Source organism: Nematostella vectensis, chromosome 7 (assembly GCF_932526225.1).
Source record: "Nematostella vectensis chromosome 7, jaNemVect1.1, whole genome shotgun sequence".
In the NCBI taxonomy this organism is placed as follows: Eukaryota; Metazoa; Cnidaria; class Anthozoa; order Actiniaria; family Edwardsiidae; genus Nematostella; species Nematostella vectensis.
The window spans coordinates 3,747,567-3,771,529 of NC_064040.1; the positions used below are offsets into that span (position 1 = coordinate 3,747,567).

Consider the following 23,963-nt stretch of genomic DNA (forward strand, 5'->3'; position numbering starts at 1 on the left):
AAGTCTGTGGACGAGACTTTTTTATATATTATCTTCTTTTATTCATATATAAAACCTCTTTCATAGCCACTTAGTAAACTTTCACAACCGCATATAGGGAGACATTTCAGCAGGTTTGGCATATCCTAATACTTGTCCAGGGGAAAATACTACCGATTCCCTGGTTTTGCATTTATAACCAACCACGAAAAAGGTTTTATGGCACAATTACCATGTGCTTAAAACTATAAGCCCGAAAGTAGGGGGAAGTCGAGACCGCGGCGTAAAGATTTTACCTGTAGAGAATCATATTTTCCTGCAAATACGTGACGTTTATCATTCGACAATGATTATACCAAACCGGTCGTCATGCAACGAGAGAGAATTTACTAGATTTACTAGCGTAGTAGTCCATTTGGTAGGTTCTGCCATAGTAACCTTCCTGCCTTTTTCCTGCAAGCATTGATGACACATTTGAATGAATAACTCCTAAAAACCTTCTTCACACTTAAGCTATTATCTATTGTTCATATCATCTTAAAATGATGATCTTTTGGAGCAGATCTGATCCTTCCAGAATATTTCCACCCGCCTTGCTGGCTTCAAGTGTTTCGACTGATATGTCTGAGCTTCCGAGTAATTCACCGGAAGAACAAGAACACCGGACTTTAGTAAATTCTCTATACACCGCCTCTGTGGAAGCTATTGGTCTTTAGAGAATCGACGGCTAAATCTGAGGGTTTTAGGTGACTTGTCAGGAAGAACATGAAAAACGGCTGGAGGACGGCGATAAAGAGGAGGAGGTAGATGCGACGTTTACTGGTGCGAGCGATCCCATCTGAAGTCTCTGGGATGATCACAAGTCGCAGGGTGCGGATCTGAAAAGGAGAGAGGATGGGTGAGACACGTCGACTGATGATTGCCGCTGAACGCCGCACCACTCTAAATATAGGCCACTTTGTTGCTACCAACAACAACACTACACTGCCTTCCCATCATTTTCATTACCATGCGATTACTCATAGGGTTATAGTTGGTAAAAAAGCAACACCACCATCATTAAAAACAAAAATAAAACAAATTTACCAAGAAGAAGGCATTCGTAATACTTGTGTAGATGAAGACGCAGTAATATCCAAGAGACTTGAACAGGAGACCAGCCAGACAACTCAAAATCATTCTGAAAATACAAAACAAGATATTAAACACCCTATTTTCGCTACAAGAAGCACAAATTTATTAAAATCATTCTAAAAATACAAAACAAGTTATTAACCACCCAATTTTCGCCACAAGAGGCACTATTTGAAATGTCTCTTACCCGAAGTATTTGTATCCACAGAACGCCAGCAAGTCAAACGTCTTGATTTCAGATTGAACATTACAAAGGTACATGGAAAACAAAATAGCCATAATTTCTACAAAGAGCCAGATAAGAGCAGAGCTTGCAGTTATCCCAAGCTGCTCCGGGGTGAATCTGGAAAAGAAAAAGCTGTCAGCATTCCCCCTTGATCGAAAAAACTATCAACAGGTTGCAAAAGCAAGGGAACATTGGAAAAAGCAGAAAATATAACCTTGTATTTAAGTATGGGAAAGGATCTCTTTGCTGATCTAAAGGTTTCACAGGCAGGATGCAGAAAGTTCTAGAATTCTCATGAGCTCATTTTCTTTTGGGAAGTTGGGTTACTATTACTGAACGACTTGCCTGTTTTGTGTTCCAAGTACAAGACCAGCGACAAGAACATATGTGACAAATGCCATGACTGCAACAACAACAAAAAAACACACTGGTAAGCAACGGGATTTTCTATAAATGTTGAAGTGGAACCTGCAGTTCAATATTGGGAGCTTCAATTCATCAAGAAACCTTCAAAGTCTTCTAAGCCCTAAATTGTCTGCCCTATAAGCGCTGTTTCAGTTAAAAACCACTAGGACCACCTCCAGGTCCAGGTCCATCCCAGAGCATCTCATAAGTACTGACAAGGCAAGCTCAAGGCTTGACCCAGGAGCATGCAATAGTGCCCTAGTCACCAAAAGTACTATTTAGAGCCAGGAAACTAATGGGGCATATTGTTTCCTATAATTAACAATTAGACTACTCGTTCTTGTTTTCTAAAGGTCAATAGATAGGTCAAGGAGGCGCATAGCACCTTGCTTTTGTTTTTGTGAAAACGTGAGTACGGTAGCCAATCAAATTGTGAGTTTTGTGCAGGGGCAGCAACAGGGGGGAGGGGTGGATATCCACCCCCCTTTTGAGTAAAAAAAATGAAAATCACTCTGGGGTTTGAGGGACGGGGCTTACTGCCTATGTGCCTTCACCTGCTTGACTTTGCTGACATGACAAATCCAATTTAGCATAAAGTATTGTTAACACTTCCCCATTTAAAAATGTACTTTCCCATTTAAATGTGTACTTTTGCGAGATCGTTGTTTCCACGTCCTCAAAACGCGGGTCAACCAATCAGAGACCGTCACTTCAATAGCCTTAATTCAACGCGTCTGGAGAACGCCAGTCAGCCAATGAAATGATCTTGAAATTTGAGCCTTCGTGATTCCGCGTTCTTCGACGCGACTTGACCAATCACACGGAATCATTCTTATCCGGCAAAAAGGTCAATACAAATAGCCTTCTGTCAACAGATGCAGATTGCCGGTGATAACGATAATTAACGCGGACTAGGGGTCAGAAGAGATCAAATGGAGAAGATGACTTTAGAAAATAAAAGGAGTAGCCTTACATCTTCAAAACTACGTATAGTACTCGAACTTTAACAAGTCATTAAACAAGCTATTTCTAAAACCAACACCAAGGACACTCGAATTGGCTTACCCTAGTAATGACCTTTTTCTTCTTTGCACAGCTCTCCCAGAATCTCTTTTCGCTATACCAAATATGTCATGTCTTTCTGTGAACAATTCACCAAGTGGATATTTTTAGTGTTCCCAGGTCGGACTAATCATACTTGATCTCAATGAACCAAAGACTTGTGATGGCGCGAAACGAAATTGGCGCCCTTTTAGTCCCGTGGCTTGGCTCGATCACGGCTGTATCCAGCCCAAATTTGTCTGCATCCAAATCAAATATTGTTCTTTTTGCCATCGGTTTCACCCAAGAATGACCCATTCGTATTGTTCTCATTATAAAAAGATGCAGGAGAGAAATCTTCTAGCTCACGCTGCACATGATGCCGTGTAACACGAGATCTCAGGGTATGGAATGAATTGATAAACAATTTACTGTTTCAACAGATTCGGATTATACAGCAAATCAAAGTGCGTTTTCGAACGCAGAACGTGCAATCTGTAATATAGGTGAACTCGAAAAATACCATCGTGTTTCGAAGCAATCACATACGGAAAACCCCTTTAATAAAGCAAACCTCTAACTACTGAAACATCTCACCGAAACGTGAAAGAGGAAGATAGTATACAACATCATCATTTATTGCAAGGAGAACGAATAAAAGCCAATCACATTCCCAATCAGTGCGTTTGCAGACGCAACGAGTGTCTAGGATCGATTTACAAAGCTACATAGGCATGGAAAGCCGGTAAAAATTTTAGTGTACTATGTATCTAAAGTGACTAGCCTTTAAACAATATATCGGCGTTTTCTTACTTTGTATTCAAGCACGCAAAATGTTTTGTTCATTTTACAGAGATCGGACATAGCCATGCGTTATACTTCTCGATAGACACTCAAGAGTAGGCTTTGAAAACAAACCGGAAACTGTGCGTTTTAAAGACGCAGGCTAGTCAATAGTGTGAAAGAATCTAATTTTCGGTACGAGAAACACATTATGACGTTTGTAATTGGTTGTTAGAAGACGAGGTTGATACAACTTTCTTATTCAAACATCAAAAGCAAGCTGTTATAAGTTGATTTACGTCTAGTTATGTGCTTTGGGAAAGCACCCGACTCCGGGACAGATGGAGCACCAAAGGTTGAGCTCTCTGTTGGTGGTCATATGATATGATTAAAAAACTGCTATCTTGTAAGCTAGGAGATAAGGCCCGAACAAACCGGAAAGTGTGCGTTTTAAAGACGCAGGCTAGTCAATAGTGTAGAAGAATCTAATTTTCGGTACAAGAAACACATGGCGATTGTAATTGCTTGTAAGAACATGATATAATTTTCCTTGTTCAAACATCAAAGCAAGCTGTTATTAGTTGATTTATAGTTGATTTACGTCTTTAAAGCTAGTTATGTGCTTTTGGTTTGCTTTATTTTGGGTATAAGTTCATAATATTTCCTACATTCATGTCACCATCCTGGGTTTACATTCAAAGTAGTGGACTACAATTTATTTCATTGAGCATTTTTGTCTATAGTTTGGTGAGCTTGAGTATAAGCAGGGTATAAATAACAATGTCAAGTAATTTATCCCTTAGGATAAAACCAATCGCATGTCTTTAGTGCGTTCGAAAATGCAACGGTCTAGATATTCATGCAAGCATGAGATCAAGAGACAGATATAGGCATGGAAAGGCAGTGAAAATATTATATCCTCGCAAACTTTAAACACCGCCAGATTACTGTTTTCCAAAAGTAGTTGTTTATCCGAGAACTAGACATTTTGTTGCCAATAAACAGTGAACAATACGCTCTGAGAATAAAGCCGATGTTCTGGGATGTTGGCGCGTTCTAGAGACCCCTTTTAGGGGTAGCGATGAGTAAGTTCGAGATTTGCCGAGGCGCCGAGACCGCGTTTTAGAATCCGAGCCCGAGACTTTAAGTCAAATTTCGGAATCCGTGTCCGAGCTTTTACTAGCTTGTGTTCGGACATCAGATAACTTGCTCGAGGTATGTCATAAACATTAGTTGAAAAAGAATAGCTAGAGCGGAAAGGCTTAAGACTCGAGACTCGAAAAAGAGGGAAACCCTTAGCAGTAACAACATAAAACAGATCGCGTTTAACAGAGACTCCGAGAACGTGGTAGAAAAAGAGGCTCCAAGACCCTAAAATGTCGGGGGGAAAAACGAGACTTCGAGACTTCCGTAAAAACGCCGAGATTCCGAGACTTTGCGAGATTTTCGAAATTTTAAGGTACCCATCGTTACCCCTTACGTATATTACAGATTGCCCGTTCTTTTTGCAATTGGTTCCCTCCAAGAATGACCCATTCGTATTGTTCTCATTATAAAAAGATCTTCTAGCTCACGCTGCACATGATGCCGTGTAACACGAGATCTCAGGGTATGGAATGAATTTATAAACAATTTGCTGTTGTTGCAATTAAATATTGACAGATTCTGATTATACAGCAAATCAAAACGTAGTAAGTGCGTTTTCGAACGCAGAAACGTGCAATCTGTAATATAGGTGAACTCGAAAAATACCATCATGTTTCGAAGCAACCACAACTTGAGTAAATAGCCGCGGGTATAGGTGCTGGGGCTCCCACTTGCTAACTTTGTCAAGTTGAAAAAATGTAACACCAAGCTGTAATATCCGACTGTCCCTATGCATGAATCTACGATACTGTAGGATGATAATAGGCTAAATTCTTTTAAACAGATTATCTGTTCAAATCTTTCGATTTTTCTCTAGAATTATATTGATGCGCTCTTTTGCTCGACTGGTGCTTGGAATGCTTGTTTGCCAAGAGCAAAGCTCCCTAGCTCGGGCCTTATCTCCTAGCTTACAAGATAGCAGTTTTTTAATCATATCATATGACCACCAACAGAGAGCTCAACCTTTGGTGCTCCATCTGTCCCGGAGTCGGGTGCTTTCCCAAAGCACATAACTAGACGTAAATCAACTTATAACAGCTTGCTTTTGATGTTTGAATAAGAAAGTTGTATCAACCTCGTCTGCTAACAACCAATTACAAACGCCATAATGTGTTTCTCGTACCGAAAATTAGATTCTTTCACACTATTGACTAGCCTGCGTCTTTAAAACGCACAGTTTCCGGTTTGTTTTCAAAGCCTACTCTTGAGTGTATATCGAGAAGTATAACGCATGGCTATGTCCGATCTCTGTGAAATGAACAAAACATTTTGCGTGCTTGAATACAAAGTAAGAAAACGCCGATATATTGTTTAAAGGCTAGTCACTTTAGATACATAGTACACTAAAATTTTTACCGGCTTTCCATGCCTATGTAGCTTTGTAAATCGATCCTAGACACTCGTTGCGTCTGCAAACGCACTGATTGGGAATGTGATTGGCTTTTATTCGTTCTCCTTGCAATAAATGATGATGTTGTATACTATCTTCCTCTTTCACGTTTCGGTGAGATGTTTCAGTAGTTAGAGGTTTGCTTTATTAAAGGGGTTTTCCGTATGTGATTGCTTCGAAACACGATGGTATTTTTCGAGTTCACCTATATTACAGATTGCACGTTCTGCGTTCGAAAACGCACTTTGATTTGCTGTATAATCCGAATCTGTTGAAACAGTAAATTGTTTATCAATTCATTCCATACCCTGAGATCTCGTGTTACACGGCATCATGTGCAGCGTGAGCTAGAAGATTTCTCTCCTGCATCTTTTTATAATGAGAACAATACGAATGGGTCATTCTTGGGTGAAACCGATGGCAAAAAGAACAATATTTGATTTGGATGGCAGACAAATTTGGGCTGGATACAGCCGTGATCGAGCCAACGGGACTAAAAGGGCGCCAATTTCGTTTCGCTCCATCACAAGTCTTTGGTTCATTGAGATCAAGTATGATTAGTACGACCTGGGAACACTAAAAATATCCACTTGGTGAATTGTTCACAGAAAGACATGACATATTTGGTATAGCGAAAAGAGATTCTGGGAGAGCTGTGCAAAGAAGAAAAAGGTCATTACTAGGGTAAGCCAGTTCGAGTGTCCTTGGTGTTGGTTTTAGAAATAGCTTGTTTAATGACTTGTTAAAGTTCGGGTACTATACGTAGTTTTGAAGGCTACTCCTTTTATTTTCTAAAGTCATCTTCTCCATTTGATCTCTTCTGACCCCTAGCCGCGTTAATTATCGTTATCACCGGCAATCTGCATCTGTTGACAGAAGGCTATTTGTATTGACCTTTTTGCCGGATAAGAATGATTCAGTGTGATTGGTCAAGTCGCGTGGAAGAACGCGGAATCACGAAGGCTCAAATTTCAAGATCATTTCATTGGCTGACTGGCGTTTTCCAGACGCGTTGAATTAAGGCTATTAAAGTGATGGTCTCTGATTGGTTGACCGGCGTTTTGAGGACGTGAAAACAACGCTCTCGCAAAAGTACACATTTAAATGGGAAAGTACATTTTTAAATGGGAAAGTGTTTGTTAGATCTATGTGACCTTCCAAGAACCACTGGATCAGTTACTGTATAAGCTGTCAATCCTGCCATTATCCACCCCCTATTTTGAAATCATGTCGTGGTAGTATGTGAGTGGATTTATAGTATATACCTATAGTATACTTTGTTATTAATTTGACATAATAAATTGAAATAACTTCCAGCTAAAGATGGCTCAAGGCATGGATGGTTAGACACTTACCAGGCATGTATAGGTCTCGCATCGAGGGGCTACTAGCTCATGAATGATTATACCCGGGGGTTCTTCCCATGTCTATTTGATAAGGATGCTCGTCTTTTTTTTAGGGGTCTAAAATGGGGCCTCAGGTATCTTTTAGGGGCATTTTTTGTCTGAGAAGAAATATAATATTCTCTTAGAAATTTTATAGGGCTTCTTAGGTATTTTAGGGTAGCAATTTTGGGCATGAAAGTATTTTTGGGGGTATTTTCGAATTTCCTGACGAGCATCCCTATCACTTTCACCCTGAAAAAACCCTACCTGGGATTAGACCCTTACCAGGTATGTAGAGGTCAGGTGCATTGACTTCATATCGAGGAGCTACTGGTTCCTCCTTGTTGTATTGAACAGCCCAATTCTATAACGATCAGGGATGTTTGGTTAGTGAGCCAATGGTAAAAACACAGTCTACAATCAGCGACAAAACCTGTTGAAAACGGCATCTAAAAACTAGTCTTACTCAAGTTATTTACAACAGTGAACTTTTTATTACTCACACCCTCCTACCCCCATTCAAAGTTTCTTTCAAGCTTGTCAGTAAAATAATCCAACACTGATTTGGGGGAGGGGGTCTAGAGTTTTAGATTTCCATCTGAAACTGCATTCGAGGCGTTTTGTGGCTGATTGTACCTCAGTGGACCATGTATAACCTGTGTTTATTAAGAGTATAATATTGCGGCTCATTTTAAAACCACATAAAATAAACCCTTTCAAGTCTGAATAACCTTTCAACTGGACATCACTTCAAGAAGAAAATATAAAGAAAACACTACATCTATCAATTCTGAAAGGTTGACTTTAAGTAACCATTTCACCATGTTCAAATGTCAAATGACTTCAGAGCTGTTTTAAATTGTAAAACTAAATGCTATTCTGTGTGTTCATAGTTAAGAGCGAATGTGCAACATGATAAAAGTTATGTTACATTTATCAAAAAAACTTGCTGTATTTGGGAGATAAGATTGACGGTCTCCCTCCTCCCCCTGCAACTCAGTTTACATTCTAATGTGCAAACACATCTGATTATTCTATTGCTAAAGGGGACATAGTTATAGAATGCCTACAACACTAAATATACACACAAACCTTATGAGTGAACGGAAACAGGAGAAGCCCAAGTTTCTTGACAACATAAGAAGTGTCCACAGCAAAATAATATTTCAACTTGGATATAGAAACAAATCTGTCAAGCTGAAACACACAAACAATATATAGTGAGTTATGATATGTAACAACAAATGCACTGTAATTGCCTTTTTCAATATACACAAAAGGGTGACATTATAATAAAGAGACATTAAAATAAAAAAAACTCAATCTACACTTGCTCTCACTCACTCTCTTGGGAGTAATTTTCAAGCAAACTGTGAAAAGTAAATTGATGCATGTCCCCAGAATTGAATCGTAGTACTCAAAGCCACTTCTATTGAATGACAGAGGAAATGGTTGAAAATTTCAACCAGAAACACACAATATTTTTGTACTTAGATCCTTTTTGCGTGCTACAGCCAAATAAAGCATAATTACAGTTGTACACTACAGTTGGAAAGAATCTATCAAATGCAGGCATACAGTCAACCACTTATTACTGTATCTTAAATACATTTCAACTGAGTTGCTAAAACTAAAGACAATTACATTTTTCTCTACATATTCCTTTCCCTGTGAAGCCACATTGGTCCCGTACTGAAAAGCCATGTTGGTCATAGGTTGCTGCATAAAGTCTGCCCCAGGGAATGGCATTCCCCCTTGGCCCTGGGGGTGGCTACTATGCTGTTCAGCACTAGTGTCGTCAAACAAAGGGGAGGAGCCAGCACTATAACCACTGTGCCTTTGATGAGCTGGAATAGTCAATATAATATTAAGGCTATTAGGAATAGTCAATATAATATTAAGGCTATTAGGAATAGTCAATATAATATTAAGGCTATTAGGAATAGTCAATATAATATTAAGGCTATTAGGAATAGTCAATAATATTAAGGCTATTTGGCTTAGGATGTGGGAGGAGGAAGCAGGGCACATAACTAAACAAAAAGGGAAGCAAATTAGTTCAAGGGAAACAGCTACATACAAACAGAAAATTAATAGGAATGGAAAAGAGACGGACAGAAACAGAAAGTAAAGAGCTGAAAAAAGAAAGGCGTACAGCCAGCCAGACAGAGAGACCACACAAACAGAAAATAAAGAGCTGAAAAAAGAAAGCCTAAAAGTCAGACAGGTCAGTATACCTTTCTTTGAGACGTTCCGTTTTTGAACAGGAGGAGGGTTGAAGTAAGGACTCTCATTATCTGAAGAATTAGAAAATCAAAGAGATTTCAAGCAGAAAATGGAAACAAGATCAAGAAATAAGGGAAAGTTAACACCTTCAGAATGATTAACTATCTCTGTATATCTTCAGTTTTAGACATAAAAAAATCATAAAGTGATGTGGTGTGAGAGACTTGCAAAACATGCAGGTCAGATACCATTAGACATGGAAGAGACTCTTTTACGGAGCCCAGGAGACAGTGGGTTTGAATGTGAAGACAAGAGAAAGACTTTCAGGAGAATTATATGAGCAGGTGAAAAAAATGATGGGGATGGAAAGCAGGAAAATTGGAACATAAAAAAGCTTCACAGACTACTCTCTAGAGTGTCATACTTGAAGTGTCCGTAATAACAAGTGTCCGTAATAACAAGTGTCTGTAATAACAAGTGTCAGTAATAACAAGTGTCCGTAATAACAAGTGTCCGTAATAACAAAGTGTCCATAATAACAAGTGTCTGTAATAACAAAGTGTCCATAATAACAAGTGTCCGTAATAACAAGTGTCCGTAATAACAAAGTGTCCGTAATAGTAGGGTGTTTGAAAGGTGAGAGTTGACTATTTGTCACGTCGAGTGATGTATCAATGGTTCTTTGTAATGCTTGGTCTGAAGTCCAGAAGTCCAAATTATGGTTATAAAGGTGCTTAAAAATTGATTGATAAAAATGGTGAAGTAACGACATTATGTGCTGGGTTATATTTTTGGGGGTTTCTAAGATCGGGCACACCATAGTCAGATCGGAGCCTTCAGATCTATTCAGCTCAAGATGAAAGAGCTGAATTTCATTCTAAACAAATAGGCATATAATGCTCTTCACATGAAGTTTTAAACATTAGAAATCAACCATAAAAATCAAATGATCAATTAAGAACCTCAAAGGGCTTAAAAGACTTCCTTGTAGACAAATAATACAAACAAAAACCCAGGAAAGATATGAGTTAAAAGATAGCCACAAATAAGAAATCGCCCTTGGACTTTTAATCAAATAAAATAACAAGAAATTGCGAGATTGCTCGAAAAACCTTTCAAAATATAAGTAAAGCTTACCATACATTGGTGGATCCATCCTAGGGATTCGTTATCAGGGAAGTAATGAAGAGAAATAAGTTGAAATAGGAAGATTTAGCTCATTTCGAGTGCAAGTTTCACAGTTTTGTTTTCACTACGCATGTCTGGATATGACGTCACGAAATGAACGTGGCAGAACGGAAGCACTATACTTCATGTTTTGTAAAAAAACAGAATTGTAGAGAGAATATTGATAACACTATTCTGCAGCGGTAGCACATGAAGTATATAGCTTTAGTATTCTAGTTTGCATGATCTTGGTTTTGGTGATGATTTCTGCATAATTTAGCAATGGCTGCGGAGAAAAGTCCCAAAAAACAAACCGATAAGGTGACAAAATCGGCGAATACAACTCAGACTTCTAGGTGAGAGTTTATGTGTTGCTTTAGTCATGCAAATTTATTCCACAGCTCGAAGAGCACATTCTGTAAACTACTAGTTACTAAAGTGATCAATGTTCGGAAATGCTATTTCTTATGCTATTTTATTTAGGACATAGTAGCACCTAAAATAGCGCCTTCCATCTTTTAAAAGCCAAAAAGTAAGAAGCAATATTATCCAACATGTTCGTCTCATAATCACTTATTTCTTGTTCTTGTTGTTTGTTTGTTTGTTTTAGGTCATGTTTTGGGATATGCATTGTAACCCTTTTAGTTGTTGCTGTGTTGTTAGTAGGAGCTATAATACTAACTCCATCTCCAATAGATCCTTTGCTATTTAGGTAAGTTTTCCCTATGAAATATGGATCAGGGCTGTAGGACTTGGTGGATATATTGTAATAACAATAGTGCAAAACATGAATATATAAACCATGCCAGCAATGGAGCTCACAATTGAGCAGCCACATTTCAGCGGCAGATCTAAGATATTTAAAGAGGGGGGTAACAGCATGAGGTCAGACAGTATGTTATAATGTGAGAAACTGAAGGGATAGTACACCATGGGTGTGGTCAGGGTAGGGGCAATTATCTGTATTATATAATTGTCATGGTGTTTTCCTGGATCAGGCTATTTTTAGATGCATGCTCATGAGCGCGAATTGCAGTTAGGGAGAATATTTTCTATCAAAAGAATTGCAAGCTACAATTTAAAGTTGTAGGTAGGGTGTGATTCTGATTAAGGATACCGTAGACCCAAGCGGTAATTACCCCGCTTTTGCCGGCAAAATCGCTAACGCTCGCGTCGGATTAAAGCAAATGCAAACAAACTATATATCAATTTAAAGCTTAATGATTGTACTTTCCTCCTAAAATAATCATTTTTTATACGCGCTTAATTTTGAGTGCTTTTGCCTGGTCCGAAGTGCGAAATCGACCACTTTTAAACATGTGAATTATTTATATACACCAAAAGCACGCAACCTCCCGGGATCTGCTTTATATCTTTCGTCATGTACTGAACTGACAAACCGTGTCTACATTTGACGTCACACAGCCTCGTTGATTAATAATCAAGGGTCAAAGTTAGGCGTGGAATAATTTTGCTTCTTTGGCTACAACGCGCTAATTAAGTCAAATTAAGTAGCAAAAAAAGCTATTGATTATCTGCGGCACGGTGTGGCAGAACAATATCTATACTAGATGCTTGCCAATTTGCGCAGGAATCGGGCGGTTAGAAGTGTACCTTTAAATCACATATTTAGAGAAAGATGGGGTGAAATTAGATTGCGCGATATCGGGGATTGAAGTTGTGTAAACATTAGAGGCAGCGTGACAGTAATGACAGACGAAGAGCAAATAGAGCCGCGTATGGCAACCAATCACATTGCATGCTCTACACGCAGCGGGAAAACTCTTAGGCGCTCAAATGTCATAGCGCTAGTCGTGCAAGTGAAGGAAGATGCCTAGACCGAAGCGAGCTTGCACCAAAGAAAAGAAGAGCGCGGAAAACTTAAAAAGACTGCGAACGGAGACAACTCTCTGTTTTAGGCTTTTTTTCTCGCTTAGCCTTCTTCAAAGGAAGCCAAGGATTCTTACTTAATCTTGGCGTAGTTTACAACTATGCAAAATTTAGAGTAAACGCTTATAAAGTTGATATAAATATGGATAAATCTCGGATGAAACGTTGATAATGATACTGACGCGCTTGTATGCTAATTAGAGGGAAAAGCCGTAAAACTAAGTTCCCCGGATGTTGATCGCGGGACTTTGAGCTAAGTAAACAGGATTATGGGATTATTGACACCTTTGAGAATAACGCTACACTCGTTCGAATTCGGTTTTTCTTGAATATCTGGTGGAGTATTTAAGATTTTGGTGTTTTTTTTTGCTAACATCTAGAGTGTGCCTATTGTCATCGAATGGCATAATAAAAAAATTTCACCCGAAATGAAGCCATTTGGGTCTACGGTATCGTTAAAGAAGAGAACAACGAAAGTCAAAGTATCCAGAAGAGAACATAGCTGCACGTGCAGTTGAGCTCAGCCAAAACGTCAGCAACAAAGGTTGCATCAGATTGGCGAACCTGTGCATCTGAAAATGGCCTGATCCCGAGAAAGGCTGTGTGACACCTATGTAATACCAGAATGTGGGGAAGTTGATTGCCCCTACTTATGAGCCCCTGATTTGGTTGAAGGGATAGCAAATCATGGGTAAAGTTGAAGGGCACACCATGGGTGTGGCTGAAGGGGTAGTACTCCATGGGCGTGGTTGAAGGGGTAGTACTCTATGGGCGTGGTTGAAGGGGTAGTACTCCATGGGCGTGGTTGAAGGGATAGCATACCATGGGCATTGGTTGAAGGGGTAGTACATGCTGGGCGTGGTTGAAGGGGTAGCATACCATGGGTATTGGTTGAAGGGGTAGTACATGCTGGGCGTGGTTGAAGGGGTAGCATACCATGGGTATTGGTTGAAGGGGTAGTACATGCTGGGCGTGGTTGAAGGGATAGCATACCATGGGCGTGGTTGAAGGGGTAGCATACCATGGGCATTGGTTGAAGGGGTAGTACATGCTGGGCGTGGTTGAAGGGGTAGCATACCATTGGCGTGGTTGAAGGGATAGCATACCATGGGCATTGGTTGAAGGGGTAGTACATGCTGGGCATGGTTGAAGGGATAGCACACCATGGGCGTGGTTGAAGGGGTAGCATACCATGGGCATTGGTTGAAGGGGTAGTACATGCTGGGTGTGGTTGAAGGGGTAGCATACCATTGGCGTGGTTGAAGGGATAGCATACCATGGGCGTGGTTGAAGGGGTAGCATACCATGGGCATTGGTTGAAGGGGTAGCATACCATTGGCGTGGTTGAAGGGATAGCACACCATTGGCGTGGTTGAAGGGATAGCATACCATGGGCATTGGTTGAAGGGGTAGTACATGCTGGGCATGGTTGAAGGGATAGCACACCATGGGCGTGGTTGAAGGGGTAGCATACCATGGGCATTGGTTGAAGGGGTAGTACATGCTGGGCGTGGTTGAAGGGGTAGCATACCATTGGCGTGGTTGAAGGGATAGCATACCATGGGCGTGGTTGAAGGGGTAGCATACCATGGGCATTGGTTGAAGGGATAGCACACCATACATAGGCGCTGTTGATGATCTTTGCTATTTTTATGACAATAAGAGTGCATCCCTTCTATTTCTATTTCGCTAATTTATTATTTGAATGCATTTCTCAATTTGTATTTCTGTAGAGTAAAAGTTTATTTGACGTTTTTTTTTTTCTACAGCTTACCTTCACCTAAACCATTTGAAGGAGTTCTTGCACCAAACACAAAGCTTCAGGAATCTGAACAGCTTTTTAAAGGGCAGGTTGTAGGACCTGAATCAATTGCTGTTGATAGCTCAGGTGTGTTTTTAAAGGCCAATGTTTTGAAATGAATTAATAGCTATTGATAGAGTGGTTGTGTTATGTATTATTTGTATAGTTTAGGATTAGTTTTAAGGTTTTGGGTTTGTCTCCCTATACATTGGAATATGTTTATGTATTTTATTTTGTGTAGGTATCATTTATACTGGACTTGCCGATGGAAGAATTGTCAAGTTTGTTGGGGATAAGGTTGTTGATGTGGTGCGCACTGGAACCCACAATGATGGATGTGGTAAGACTAAAAACAAAATAATCCAAATAAATGTAAAATGATCATCCAGACTTGATGAGACCATATATAAAGAATGGTCCAAGAATGGTCTATTGTATTTATAAATTAAGCTAAATGGGAACTAAATTATGACAGAATAAGCAGAAGGCTGTAGTAAGCTGTACTGTAATGTCTTTCCAACAGGCAGACCAGAGTTGGAGCATGTGTGTGGTCGACCGCTTGGGATGCGCTTCAACAGATACGGCACCAAGCTTATAGTAGTCGATGCATACTTTGGGTTATTAGAGGTAGACACCAAGTCAAGTAGCATCAGCACCCTAGTTCCTTGTCAGCCTGGTGTTGATGGTGAACCAATAAGGTTTATGAATGACCTGGACATTGCCCAGGATGGCACAATCTACTTCACAGATTCTAGTACCAAGTGGCAAAGAATGCATTTTAGGTAAGTACACCATGGATAGTTTACGGTCAAAAGGTAAAAATTCAAGAGGGGGATGTGTATTTTAATTGAAAGATTGCAGTTCCTTATTTAAAATTGCACAGGATATTGGTTATCTGGAGCACCTCAAAATTGTGCAAGGCATGTGTGTTGAATCCTTGTAGTCTTGTGTAGAGCCCTGGCCAAACGGGACGCAAGTTGTCGCAAGTTTTGATTTGCGCTTAAGCCCTGGACAAACGAGACGCAGGTTCTCGCAAGTTTTGACTTGCGCTTAAGCCCTGGCAAAACGAGACGTAAGGTGTCGCAAGTTTTGACTTGCGCTTAAGCCCTGGCCAAACGAGACGCAAGTCAGCTTTAGTTGTGGCAAGTTTTGACTTGCGCTTAAGCCCTGGTCAAACGAGACGCAAGTTCTCGCAAGTTTTGACTTGCGCTTAAGCCCTGGCCAAACGAGACGTAAGGTGTCGCAAGTTTTGACTTGCGCTTAAGCCCTGGCCAAACGAGAGGCAAGTCAGCTTTAGTTGTGGCAAGTTTTGACTTGCGCTTAAGCCCTGGTTAAACGAGACGCAAGTCAGCTTTAGTTGTGGCAAGTTTTGACTTGCGCTTAAGCCCTGGTTAAACGAGACGCAAGTCAGCTTTAGTTGTGGCAAGTTTTGACTTGCGCTTAAGCCCTGGTTAAACGAGACGCAAGTCAGCTTTAGTTGTGGCAAGTTTTGATTTGCGCTTAAGCCCTGGCCAAACGAGAGGCAAGTCAGCTTTAGTTGTGGCAAGTTTTGACTTGCGCTTAAGCCCTGGTTAAACGAGACGCAAGTCAGCTTTAGTTGTGGCAATTTTTGACTTGCGCTTAAGCCCTGGCCAAACGAGACGCAAGTCAGCTTTAGTTGTGGCAAGTTTTGACTTGCGCTTAAGCCCTGGTTAAACGAGACGCAAGTTCTCGCAGGTTTTGACTTGCGCTAAAGCCCTGGCCAAACGAGACGAAAGTCAGCAGTTGTCGCAAGTTTTGCAAACTTATGTTTTTTGTTGTCTTGCGTCGGATTTGAACATGATTGCTTCAAATTTTGATCAAATTTTGAACGCGAGTTTGCCAGCTTGCGGTCACTTGCGTCTCGCTTGGCCACCCAACGCAAATATATGCAAGTCCTCGCAAGTAAATCGACAATTTTCATCTCACTTTCTCATTTTTTTTTTTGCGATATTATAGAGTAAAAGTATATCTCAGACTATTTGCCTCTAACACTTGGGAAGATGAATTTGAATAATTTATACCCATTTTTGGCTATTTTATTTTCTGTTTGCTTGCGCGCATTAGTGTTCGTGAGCAGCGCGCGCTAATGCAAGGCGTATAAAAGTCATCTGTTCACTTGTTATTTCTGTCTCTAGCAATGCTTTGCTTGAAGGAGACAACACTGGCCGGCTTCTTGCCTTTCATCCCAAGACTGGCGAGCTCGAGGTTTTAATGAGTGACTTGCATTTTGCAAACGGTGTGCAGTTGTCCCCTGAAGGAGATTTTGTCCTCGTGGTAGAGCTGCTCACGGCGAGGATTCTAAGGTGAGTATTAGCTTTGTTTACGTGTGTCAAACCCAATTCTTTTTATTCTAACTCCCAGTTGGATTAGGTGACAAGCAATGTTCAGGTAGCTATTTGTACTTCATGATTACTTAAGGCTTGAACACTCATGGCCTTGGGCTGTGAAGGGTTTTGATGAAATCCCAGTAAACCTCCCACCCCCATAAAACGAACACTTTACGATCTTGAGGGTGTGTTTATATAGATGTCCCATCTTGTTGCCAATCATGGATAGGACATCAAGATGTAAAGGGAATTTGGCTTCTGAAGATGTTGGCTACATATTGACAAAATTGGCCTTCTCTTTCAGGTATTATACACGAGGTGAGAACGAAGGAAAGATGGAGGTTTTCGCTGAAAACCTTCCTGGCCACCCTGATAATATCCGGCCAAGCTTCGGTGGGGGGTACTGGGTTGGTATGGCGGCACCTAGGCGTCCCGGGCTCTCTCTTTTGGACACCCTGTCAACTCGACCATGGCTACGGAGTTTGTTAGCAAAGGTAATATTTACCTCATCTCACAATTTGAAATAATTCTTTTGAAATATTTTTTTAAGCATACTAACGTTCCCTCCCCCATGACCTTAAGCTCCTTTTGTAGTATATAACCATAGTAAATAACTATGTCATAACGCTAAATAAATGCTCCTTGGACAATTTTTTTTTCTTTTGTCTTATTCCCTCTCATTCTTTCTTCAAAAATAAAAGGGAGGACGTTTGGGGGGGGGATCTAATTACTGCAATGCCGCACAAAATAAAAAACAACAACAACGAAATACCGCAGAAAAAAAGGAAACATTGCGAGGTTTTGAAGGGCATGCGCGAGACCCCAACATTTCCCAGGTCTAACGCTAGATCATCCCGTTCCAAGGGCAAAACCCGCACACTGCAGGACTAATTAACACCGCAACATTTTAATTTTTACCGCAATACCACCGTTTAAAAATGTGGGTGGGCAGTTTCTAAGATCATTCGTGGGCAGTTTATAAGATAATTCGAACCGATCTGCAAATCGCATGTTTTCTGTTTTTTGGTATTGTGTCTGTTTAATTTCTTATAACATTTGTTTACCAGTTTGTGACCCCCAAGATGCTTCACGTGCTTGCCCCGAGATACGGGCTTATCGTCAAACTGAGCAAAGGAGGAAGTGTACAAAGGACTCTTCATGACCCGACAGGACAAGTTATCAACGGAGTGAGCGAGGTCCACGAAGAAAACGGTGTACTCTACTTAGGGTCCTACAATGGACTGTTTGTTGGAAAATTAAAGCTATAAACAATACTGCGGATTTCTCCCACAATCATAACGCGTTGTCGCAATTCTGTTGTGTGAAAAAAATAGTGAAGCTGTGGTAACATAAAATCCGCCGTCCTGTCAGATCACGCCTCTGTTTCATACGACTTAATTTTTCGCTTTATACTCCTGCTGTGGATATATATTTGCATAATATTTGGTATCGCAGTAAGAAAGAAATATCTGCTTTATCAGTACATTTTTCAGGTTTTTACAAAGTATTCAGTATTGTGCACAAATTAACATCCCCAGTGTTTTATAAATATGCAAAAGATATCCAAATCCTAGAAAAGTCCAGATTGTTCTGAATAAACATCTCTGAAATTTTCTAGTTTAAGTCCATGATCTCGCTATTGCAGTAGGAAGTTTTATAGCACTATGTTCTAGAGAAGGGGTATACCTTAGACGTATTTTCCATAATAGCAAATGACCCTTGGTGTTTGCCAACAAATTGTGTTAGATTTGCACCAACCGGTCATGTGGTTGTTGTAAACAATTGTAACAAATTGAAACATCAAAATGGGACATATAATAAACATTTAGCCTCCTTACATGCTCTAGAAAATAAAAACAAGAATTTTTTATAGCCAAGGCTGAGGCTAAATTGCCTTATGTTTATATGCTTTGAATCAGGAATTCATTAATCAATGTGGTCTGAACCCGCCACATTTCTAAAAAAAAAAGAGTACATGACATATCTCATCTTTCTGTGGCTGTGCCAAAACACAAGGTTGAAAAGGTATGTTGAACACCTCTGTGAGACAGAGTACAGTAGTTGTACTGACGTTTTAAGCATTATTTTCATCGGAGCAAAAGAGGTCTCAGATGAAACATCAGCTTAACTACTTTGTTTCACAACCTTGTGTTGATTTATACCTTGTCTACACCACGCCTACGCAGACCATTTAGTTTTTCTACAGTTTGTCTGTAGTCTTTTTAATTATACCAACCATAAACTGGTCTTCTTAAATCTCAGACAAAGGTATAAAGAGGATCTTTGGTGCAGACGCATACCTAAAGTTAAGAAGGATGGCTTCTTTCTTGCATTCTCTATCTTTTTTCCCCATGTTTCCCCCTTGAATATGTAGCATTTCAGGATATCCAAGCAGACAATTAGTCTTTAGCGTGTAACTCTGTGGGGTATTCATGTGGATATTTGGCAACATGGTCAACACACTCTTTGTATTGTTCCTGTAAATGGGGAGTAAACTCCTTATACACATCCAAAAAAAGTTCCTTCACTGGTGGCTTGAGGGCCTTCTCAGCATCTGCAAAAGCCTGCATGACTTGTAGGCGTGCTTCTTTCTTCCATTGCTGCTCCTGGTCTTGATCCCACCATCCCTTGTCCTCCATGTAGTACCTGATAAAAAAAACGCACAATCAAAGAAAACCATCATGCTATGTGTCCCTTGAGAATCAAGTGAGAGAAGAGACAAGCAAGCAGGCATTTAGATGGCCTGGTCAGCCATATTCTTTCCCTACTGTAGGGTTACTGGGGTATCATTATTTATGCACATAAACAAGAATGTCACAGCTTTCATTAAATCCATTATTAGTTTTTTATTTATGCTTTTTTGCTCATTCATGTGGCACCCATGGACCATTGCGGGTTTTGACAAATGGATTCACCAAGTGCAACCTTTTTTGAAATGGGTGTATACCTCAGTCGTGATATGGGATGGTCTTCCTTATCCCAGTAATTAACTTCCTTCAGAGACCGGTAGACTGATGAATCATCACTAGTGCTGTGGTGGCCAATTCTGTAAGTCATAGCTTCCACCAATACAGGTCTGTTCTCATTGACGGCAATTTCCCTTGCTTTCTTAGTAACATTGTACACAGCAAAAATATCATTTCCATCAACACGGATAGCAAGCATTCCATAGCTCCTTCCCCTACAGGCTGAAAAGCAAAATGCAGAAATGCTTATGGACTCTATGTTCATTCTTTGTGTTTGCATGCTGAACATACTTATAGCAGGGCCGTAGCAGGGGATGGGGCACTGGGGGCATGTGCCCCCCCCCCCCAATATTTTCTAAAATTATAAGGAAATGACCAGTAGGAGCCTGGCTGTGCCCCCCCCCCCCCAATATTTTCTTAATGTTTCTGTATTGTGCCCCCCCCCCCCCCAAATCCTATGTGGCCTGCTACGGCTCTGTTAGAGTCAACCATTTGTAGCAATAGAGCAAGGTTACCAAATGAGGGTCTCCTGGGATGACTAAGGGTAGCAAGATAAGATTGGTTACATATTTAAGGTTTGTTAGGAACTACTGAACTCACCAATGCCGTCACCTGTATTGTTCACATATTGGGGTTGAGATTGCATATCCATTATTATTTGTTAGGAACCACTGAACTCACCAATGCCGTCACCTGTATTGTTCACATATTGGGGTTGAGATTGCATATCCATTATTATTTGTTAGGAACCACTGAACTCACCAATGCCGTCACCTGTATTGTTCACATATTGGGGTTGAGATTGCATATCCATTATTATTTGTTAGGAACCACTGAACTCACCAATGCCGTCACCTGTATTGTTCACATATTGGGGTTGAGATTGCATATCCATTATTATTTGTTAGGAACTTCTGAACTCACCAATGCCATCACCTCTGTATTGTTCACGTGTTGGGGTTGAGATTGCATATCCATTATTTCGGCTATAGAGAAAAAGCATTGTTAACTCTAGGAAACTAAAGACAAAACAGTCATGGCCATGGACTCAAAAGAATCATTTGGTGCTATACAAGTCTACATGCCAAGAAGAATGGAAATAGTGAATTTGATAATACCCTTCTTCCTATAGGTTTCTGTGTTGCTTGCTTCCCTTTTTTCAACATAGATTGGGAACAAAGTGACATGGAAACCACTGTGATAGAGGGTAGTCTTTTAAGTGAGCATGCTCAAGGATCCAGCGTACTTTGCAGGCACTTCCAAAGGTCACTACCACAGAAGAGCTGCTGGAAAAGCTTATAACAATTTTGAGTTCCAAAACGCTGAGAGCTGCTGTGCTGTTATTGGGCCTTTTTTAGGTGTAAAAAAAGGCCCAATCACAACACAGCAGTGTTTACTTGTAGATCTTAATTTTAGCACTGCTTGCATTGCTGACAAATGCTTTGCCTGTTTAATGGATCAAGTTACATTGTGTGTTGTACGATAAGAGAAACTCTTAGCCAGAACAATTGCTTGTGATACAGTCTTGTTTAGTGGGAAAAAGCGATATCTTTGCTTACTGACAGGCTCTGGTAAAAGTATTTCAAATCTTGCCACTTCTTTCAAAGAAGCCTGCAAAATTGATCGTCCAACTGCAAGCGAAGAAGCTCCAACTGCTTGGAGATTAAATCTATATAAAATGTGAAAATAATATAAAATATATGAAAATAATGTAAACAAAGGATAAGTTTTCCACATTTTGTCTACAACAGCATTTCTTCCCAAAAAGTTCAAACTAATAAAAAATAGACATCTATTTAGTGCGTATTGACCAAAAAAGAACATATTTCTGACATCCCATTTTGGTATCTCGAAGAAAGAAACTGTATTTTATTCCGTCACAATAATTTAGATTTCATCGGCTGTCAGTTTTAAATTGGCTTAAGCTTCCGACGTGTCGCGTCCCCAGTAGTCTTACTAGGAAACTTTTCCAGTGGCTCTTCTATGGTAGTGGCCTTTGGCAGTGCCCGCGAAGTACTCTGGATGCATGTCAAGTGAGTAAACAGAATATTGAGTGGAAAAGATAACAGAAACTATACGCACCAGAAAAATATTACAGGGGCATCTAGAGTTGCGGCAAAGTTGAAAGCAGAGTGAGCATCACCCTCACTGGCTGCACCATCACCAAAATAACACATAACGCAGTTACCCTTCCCTTGCCTCTTGAGGGCATATGCAGCACCTGAAGCTAAATTATCAACAGGGCAGTAAGTACAGCAATTATAGCTATCGATAGAGCAGTACCACAGTTATAGCTGAATTGACTGAATACAGTGTTTTTTTTATAAAATGCCGTAATGATACTGATATGAAAAATTGACCCAACAACATCGACTCAATACAGGACAGTGATGTCAGCCTCTAAAGGCGAAAAAACTTCACAAAGCTATTCAGTATAAAACAACAGAGACTCAACTTCATCTCCATAATTTCCCTTTAGTAAAACATACAGTATCTTAACACTAACCTTGTGGCATCTGAGTTGCTAGTGTTGAAGAAATTGTCACGAAATTCAACTCTTTAGAGCCATAATGTACAGGCATTTGCCGTCCTTTCCCAGCATCATGCTGGTTAGCATAGCATTGGTTCATGAAATCAGCTAGTGTGAACCCCCTCCACATAAGCACCCCAGCCTCTCGGTACTGCCCCATAATGAGATCCTCCATCTCGAGGGCTGCAGCACTGCCGAAATGAGTTGCTTCTTCACCATAATTTGTCATGTAAAAGGAGATGCGGCCCTGTCGCTGAGACTCATACAGGATGCGGTCCATGGTATTTAGAAGTGTCATTTTCTTGTACATGTCAACAATGGTCCCCTCTGGAAGCTAAAATAATGACAAAAATAATTCAAACATAGAATAAGTCTTCTTGCTTTTTGTTAATCAGGAAACTAAAATCTCCAATTTCACTCATTGAGTGGCATTCCATGTTGTCTCTGCAGGCCTGAAGCCAGGATTTTGAGTGTGGGGGTGGAGTCTGTTTACCCATTTAGCAGACCATTTTTTCTTAGGTGACTCGCCCTAGCTCGCAGTGGTACTTTATTTTCATACATGAGAGCGGACCTTCCAGTTGAGTCCCTGAACCCCCTTGGATACAGGCCTGCTCTGCCAGTTGAAGCTTGTAAACTGGATGACATTGTCTTTTACCTTGCATAGGTTGTCAAAGTTTCCAAAAAAAGGCACCCTTTAAGCAAACGGTCTGTCTGTCTGGTATAAAATGCTGCAGATGAGGATGGATATCTCTTCTCGTCTATCTATCAGTCTGGACGTCTGTCTGCTTCCCTTTCTGTCAGTGTCTATCTGCTTATTGTTTTGTCTGTCTGCTTTTCTTTCTACCTCGTCATCTAATCCCTCTTAGGTTCGATCATTGTTTATTATTGTCTGTCAAAGAGCTTATTCAATACACAGATTTAAAAAGTTACGGATATAAATGGCTACTTATATTTTCCGAAGTCGTTTATGATACTTACTAAGTAAGTACAGTACGTCACCTTTGGATCGTGGCTATCGATGATGATTTTCCCTTGTCTGTCCATGACACGATACACTGGAATGATCCCTTGCGGATCCATTGGGTCTACAAACTCCAGCTTCTCCGTGAACGAGCAATTCATGGCACCAGGGTAGCGTGGTTTGTCTTTAAAGATATTCTCCGTCGAGTCGGAAGAAATGAACTATTGAAAAATACAACAGTCAAAACATTAATGCCCTGATGTTTTTTCGTGATACAATCCTCTTTCTTCAACCTTACTCTCGTTAGGGTTTTGATGCAGGTAAACCATCGCTGCCGTGCGATTTGTGCGACATTTCTATGTACTAGGGGTCTCAGAAGCCACGTCGTGGAAGCCATCTTGGGTAGAGCGTGCAAAATTGTGACGAATGACTCTATAATCAGGGGTAGGGTAAAATCAATTTTGTTCTTGATACTAAAAAAATACAAAATAGATCGTCATTGTATACTAGAATTGTGTAGGATATATTTTTCTAACGCTCTGTGTGCTGCTTATTATATATTTTTGGTAACTAATGCTACGCTTT

General features: G+C 40.3%; 3 protein-coding genes across 6 annotated transcripts; 1 reads left to right on the plus strand and 2 right to left on the minus strand.

Moving 5' to 3' along the window:
• Positions 1-17: 17 nt before the first annotated feature.
• LOC5514958 (protein YIF1B-B) lies at positions 18-10,986 on the minus strand. 4 transcript variants are annotated; one of them, XM_032384521.2, is made up of 9 exons: positions 10,853-10,986; positions 9,727-9,786; positions 9,134-9,336; positions 8,582-8,686; positions 7,775-7,853; positions 1,685-1,742; positions 1,301-1,456; positions 1,066-1,159; positions 18-857 (listed from the first exon to the last, which is right to left on the minus strand). In XM_032384521.2, the coding sequence occupies exons 1-9, from the start codon at positions 10,869-10,871 to the stop codon at positions 660-662; spliced, it is 972 nt and encodes a 323-aa protein (XP_032240412.1). In that variant the 5' UTR covers positions 10,872-10,986; the 3' UTR covers positions 18-659. The 4 variants fall into 4 exon arrangements, with proteins under 4 accessions (XP_032240412.1, XP_048585858.1, XP_032240413.1 ...); XM_048729901.1 differs by having other exon boundaries at positions 10,858-10,984; XM_032384522.2 differs by lacking the exon at positions 9,727-9,786.
• Positions 10,987-11,059: 73 nt separating this feature from the next.
• Positions 11,060-18,793, plus strand: LOC5514959 (adipocyte plasma membrane-associated protein). The gene is made up of 8 exons (XM_001635025.3): positions 11,060-11,238; positions 11,493-11,594; positions 14,542-14,660; positions 14,815-14,913; positions 15,097-15,355; positions 16,730-16,897; positions 17,226-17,415; positions 17,989-18,793. The coding sequence occupies exons 1-8, from the start codon at positions 11,165-11,167 to the stop codon at positions 18,187-18,189; spliced, it is 1,212 nt and encodes a 403-aa protein (XP_001635075.3). The 5' UTR covers positions 11,060-11,164; the 3' UTR covers positions 18,190-18,793.
• LOC5514960 (2-oxoisovalerate dehydrogenase subunit alpha, mitochondrial) lies at positions 18,377-23,817 on the minus strand. The gene is made up of 7 exons (XM_001635070.3): positions 23,677-23,817; positions 23,417-23,599; positions 22,394-22,751; positions 21,970-22,114; positions 20,812-20,873; positions 19,869-20,109; positions 18,377-19,567 (listed from the first exon to the last, which is right to left on the minus strand). Exons 1-7 carry the CDS (start codon positions 23,773-23,775, stop codon positions 19,321-19,323), a joined length of 1,335 nt encoding a protein of 444 aa, XP_001635120.1. The 5' UTR covers positions 23,776-23,817; the 3' UTR covers positions 18,377-19,320.
• Between the last annotated feature and the right edge of the window lie 146 nt (positions 23,818-23,963).